The sequence below is a fragment of the Fragaria vesca genome, linkage group LG7 (genome assembly GCF_000184155.1).
Source record: "Fragaria vesca subsp. vesca linkage group LG7, FraVesHawaii_1.0, whole genome shotgun sequence".
Taxonomy (NCBI): domain Eukaryota; kingdom Viridiplantae; phylum Streptophyta; class Magnoliopsida; order Rosales; family Rosaceae; genus Fragaria; species Fragaria vesca.
The window spans coordinates 531,538-537,175 of NC_020497.1; the positions used below are offsets into that span (position 1 = coordinate 531,538).

At 36.3% G+C, this 5,638-nt stretch overlaps 1 protein-coding gene and 1 pseudogene across 1 annotated transcript; both read right to left on the reverse strand.

Moving 5' to 3' along the window:
- Positions 1-983, reverse strand: part of LOC101301914 — a 28,926-nt pseudogene extending 27,943 nt beyond the window's left edge.
- Positions 984-2,682: 1,699 nt separating this feature from the next.
- LOC101299325 lies at positions 2,683-4,402 on the reverse strand. The gene is made up of 2 exons (XM_004306414.1): positions 4,282-4,402; positions 2,683-4,123 (listed from the first exon to the last, which is right to left on the reverse strand). Exon 2 carries the CDS (start codon positions 3,606-3,608, stop codon positions 2,766-2,768), a length of 843 nt encoding a protein of 280 aa, XP_004306462.1. The 5' UTR covers positions 3,609-4,123; positions 4,282-4,402; the 3' UTR covers positions 2,683-2,765.
- Between the last annotated feature and the right edge of the window lie 1,236 nt (positions 4,403-5,638).

Below are 5,638 nucleotides of genomic sequence, written 5' to 3' on the forward strand. Positions count from 1 at the left end.
GAGAGAGAGAGAGGAGGAAAAACTAGATCGGGAAGAGAGGAGGAGACGGATAAGATTTGTGTGGGTTTAGTTATACAAGGTAATAATATATATTTCTTAAAAATCATTGAAATGGGCATGTGATTAAGATTTTTGTTAAAAGGGGCTTTAAAATCTTTGTTTTTGGGTATTTTCCCTATTTTTAATGATGTTGAACGGTCCAGGTTTGACCTAAAGTGTTTAAGTTTTGTTTTAATCTCAGTCATTCAATCTCATTCAAAAACATATCTAATGGTATGGGTCTATCCTTAGATTTGACAAAAAAGAAGATCCCATAGCAGAAGCCCCTGATATATATATATATATATATATATATAGGAATTCTCAGGTGCGGACGTCTGCACCAAAGTTTTGGTGCAGATTTCCATTTTTGCACCACTTTTCGATCGAATTTTCTCATCTGCACCGTCTAGTATCTAGATAATATTGTGTAGATCATCTCTACAAAATTTCACCTAATTTGGTAATCGTTAAGGCCCTCAAACTCGAAAAACAAATTGACATACTGAATTCTGTCCGGTTGTGTTCATATCAGAAAAACTTGAGTTTGAGGGCCTTAACGATCACCAAATTGGCTGAAATTTTACAGAGATGATCTATACAATATTATCTAGATACTAGATGGTGGAGATGAAAAAATTCGATCGGAAAGTGGTGATAAAATAGAAATCCGCACCCGAACCTTCGGTGCGGACGTCCGCAACCAAGAAGGGTTGTGTGTGTGTATATATATATATATGTCCACATATTCAATTAATTTGAGGTGCTGGATTTTCATAGATACTTATTCGGTGACAGCATATACTGTATGGGCAGCAGGGAACAAAAATAAGGCAATCTACATTGAAATTACATGTATTACATGCACCCTTAAGATTCTGCATAAGTATCTGAACTTTGCAGCCCTTAAGCGGCAACATACATTTGAACTGTCTAAGCTCCATTACTGAAAATCTACCTCCCAAAAGGTAAAGTGAATGTACACTTACACAATTCCTAGAGGGTCTAATGCATATACTTCAACACACCTAAGACCCATCTCAAACTCTCAAGTCAGTCATGTACAACATAAATACTAGGAACTACTCATTTTCACGACTTCGCAGAATCAAATTGTACGGGAGGAGTGTAAACTTTGAAGTATGAACAAACCAAATTTCAAACATCAAGGACATCATATACTCGGGAAAAAAAAAAAAAAAAAAAAGAAGGCAAAATTGTCAGTATTTCATATGAAAACTACCTCAAGACAATGATTTGGCAACTTGAAACCATATATAAGAATGGAATCTGATATGGAACCCCAACTTATATTAAATTCTTCAAGGATGCATGTTTACATATCAGATTAATGAAAATGAACAAGTAACTGATATTGATAAGTCCAAAATTCAATTGAATATGACTTATCAATATCATATATTAACATTAATTTTTCATAAGCTCTACATTAAATACTTTCATATTAATGGATCACTAAAACTTCACATCATGTTTCTCTGTAGTTTATTGACCTAGATTCTTCAAACTTAATAGAGAAATATTGATATCAAGATGAGAGTACAACAAAAAGAAAAGACTTTGGTAGCTATCACACAAAACACAACTGACTCCGAAACAAGATCAAGATCCATCAACCAAGGATGCAAAACAAAATGAAAAATGATTATGCCAGCACTTTGGTAGCTTTAAAATGGTATATCAACTACATCACAAACACACAACTGATTTGCAAAACAATATGTTAACATTAGCTCGGGCTAAACAAACACATAGTTACCATAATGAAACGAAAGAACCAATATATAAATCTGTGCAGCAAGATAGGAATTATTTAGAACTTTTGGTTAATTAATTACTGAATATATAGCAGAACCACTGACGCTGAATCACAAACTAGAAATCGAATGTAACAATTAAAACCAGAACAATAAATTGAATGAATCAACCAGCTGAGAGAGAAGCACATAGCTCGAATCATACCAGAACCCGCAGATCCAATCTGACGCCCAAAATATGAGCTGTACTATTCAACGGAGATGCCACTTATCTTAAAAGCATTTTATGAACAGTATCTAATGCTGTTTCAACTACAAAAGCTGCCTAGGAACACACAGCCCCAACTGATTCAATATCAACAATGGAGTCCTTTTCAGTAGTGTCCAAACATCTAATTGAAACTATACTGTACAGCAATGAGCAGTGAAGAGCTACATATCCCCTTGCTCAAACTCCTCTAGTTAACTAGACATACTTTAACTAAACATGTGATGAAAATACGACACTCCACACAATGGACACCGACATTTGATCTTTTCTAGGTGTATCCTATCACCTGAAGCAGCATGCAGATAAATCACAAGTAGACGCCTAATTGGATTAAGAAAGAGTTAACCTTGGCTCCCAGGTTTCCTCCCTTCCTTTAAATGTGAATAAAAAGCAAAAAAAGAGCATACAATTCATATAAGGCTACCCACATTGTGCTGTAAAGCCAGATTTGAGATCTGTAAAGCTTTCACAAACCTGTACAAGAACTTGGCGACACTATAAGGCGGATCACCTGTAATTTCCAACATTACTAGTCTATGGAGCAAGGCATACATTATAGTAATTGACATAATTGAAAATCATAATTAATTCATGTAGAACAGAATCATGAGAAAGTTAAATTATCCCGAAAAACAAAACAAAAAAGATTGCGAAAATTACAAATTAACTCCGACTACCTAAATCCTTTCTGTCAATATTTGCTCAATACTATATTCGGAATGTTTGTAGCCTTTCGCTACTGCTTTGTAAAAGGCCTGATAGATAACCTCGGTAAAATTGGGAAATTGTTTATGTAACTCAGCAAGGATTTCTTCTTGTGTATGGGATTTTTGGGCTGTTCCGTCGTAGTGCTTGATGCAATTGTATGCAAAAAGAACAAATGAGTTGATGATAAGCCTGCCAGTGTGGTCCAAGTATAACGTTTTCCTCCCAAAGTCATAGACATTGTATAATAAAGGACTCGTAATGCAAGCATCCCAATTTTGATAGTTGCACTCCATGAGATGCTTTTCAAAGTCTGCATTTCGAGCCAAGTTGGTAGCGGACTTTTCCCCCGAGCACAACTTATACATGTTTGCGAGGAATCGGAGTTCTTCTGTACTGCTCCAGGAGGCTGGATAATTAAAAATCAATCGAACATGGTCGTGATTTAGATAGGGAGGATCGATAGCTGTTCCCAAAACTATAGTCCATTTTTTTGGAACTGGATCTTGCAAACAAGTGTCTGACAAGAAGCTTATCCACCTATCAACACAATCTGTGATAATCTGCTGTTCCTTCGTCAGCTTAGCCGTCGTCACCTTCTTAAGTTTGAAAGATGATAACAATTGATGCAAGTCTTTAACGTCCTTCTTATATAGCATTGGATCTGTATCATCAGCACCCAAATTAAGAAACAAAGCTTGAAGATCGGGTGTAATGCCTGTGCCTTTGAGGAGATTGCCATGAGGTCTCTGTGCTTTAGCCTCTGAAGACAAGTACTTTATGTTCCTCCCGATCTTCTTGAATATCGTCCACATATCCTGATATGTGACTTGACTGTGAGCATCACTACCACCTTTAGCATGTATCTTTACCCAGCAGCCATTAAATTCTGTGATAATTATTGGGAAAATTATCACATGCTTGTCTCGGCAAATCAGAAATCTTTCTGGGTGTACGAAAAAATGGGTATCATACTTCTGTTGAGTCTCCCAATGTCTTATTGCTTCGTCACGGTCTTGGAACTCTTGTATCGTTTCGAATCCCCCCTCACGGTCTTGGAACTCTTGTGTCGTTTTGAATCCCCCCCTCAATAGCGTATCGAAGATGATGAGAGTCGGTATAGTCCTTAAGACACGGAGGGAAGGCAGTAAAACTGTATGAATCTTCTATCAATACCCGTTCAAGTGTCTCAGAAGGATTTGGATTCATTGCTTGCGATACGATTGAGATCTCTTTCTGAAAGGTTTGTTGTTCTACTGGGATGTTTGGCTTTGAATAAAAGAAGGATGGCTACAAAGTTCCTTAGATGAAGGATCTCGAGGCATTGAAACTGAGGAACAGAGGGATGGAATCAATTACTGAATATATAGCAGAACCACTGACGCTGAATCACAAACTAGAAATCGAATATAACAATGAAAACCACAACACAGTAAATCGAATGAATCAACAACCAGCTGAGAAATAACCACAGAGATCGAATCATACCAGAACCCGCAGATCCAATCTGACGCCGAGATCGACCGTACGGTTCTCTTCACTTCGCTCTTCGCTAGCGGCGGACACAAGGATTAGAGTTTTTACTCGAAGAGAGAAGAAAGTGAGCGACCCATTGAAAACCTAAATGAACAGTAACGGGTCTAATTTTTATTAATAAAATTAGTTTTGAGCTTAAACAATGTACTTATATACTAATCATTATTTATTTGAGTATAAATTTGTATTCCTTAGACTCTTAAAAAGTTTTTACCTAAAAATTTATTAATTGTGAAAATAAGCATTTATTACTTATTTCTTTAGTTTGTTGACAAAGAAAAAAATGATCGATAAATTGTGTAAATTAGTTTTGATTTGTAATTGTATCAATAATAATTAAAATTTGAGATTATGAGAGTAAAAGTGGTGGTATAGGACATTCACTTTGACCATTTTCAATTTTCAGCACGAAACGGGCCTGACATGGTTGGTTCATGGGCCCAGGCTGGCCTGACCCGAGCACGGCCCACCATGTTATGGGCTTGGGCCTTACATTTGAGTAAATGGGCCTGCCTGAGCCCGTTAAGAAGTAGCATGTCGTGGGCCGGCCCAAGCACAGCCAGAAACCTGATTAGGCAGGCCGGGCTAGGCTGGGCCGGCCCGTTTGCCACCTCTAGCCAAGGCCGTCTCTTCGAGTTTGACTATGAGTTATATATACTAGCCTTCATACACGCGCTCACGCGCGTGCGGGAGTGCGGTTTCTGTCAATTTAATAATTATTGTGCAATTTTTCTTAATTTGATCAATTGTTGTTCGTAAGTTACAAACAACAACTTCATGAAATCTACATGTCATTTTGAAAGAAAGATAAACAAAAATCAACAACCAAGAATTGTAAAATTGCAAATATATAAAGAGCACTCATCAATACATGCCATAAGTTGAACATCAGACAATACAAAAGTTAAGAAAGATAAGAACATGACATTGTTTTTAGGTTTTTAGATATGTAAGTTGAATCCATAAATTTGTTCAACATCAATTACCTAAAGTGAATGAAGTCATAATATCAGCTTTGTGCCATCAACCTCATCAATACCAATGATTGCTTTTAAAACGCAATTGACACTGATCAATATAAAATATTTAATTTTCTCTCATTAATATTATTATCATTATTGTTGTTGCTGTTTTTTTTTTTAGAATGCAATTTTCTCTTTTGCAAATTGTATAACATTGCTCAGTACCATTTGGTATAGTGACATAAGTCTTTCTTTATAAGTGAGAAGTCGTAAGTTCGACTCACAATAGTATAACACATTAATTGTGCATTTGATAAAAAAAAATGTATGCCATTAACCAAAAAAAA

What these genes read in the sequence shown, in the direction of transcription:
- LOC101299325 (XM_004306414.1), bottom strand. Translation starts at nt 3,608, where the DNA reads ATGTGGACGATATTCAAGAAGATCGGGAGGAACATAAAGTACTTGTCT.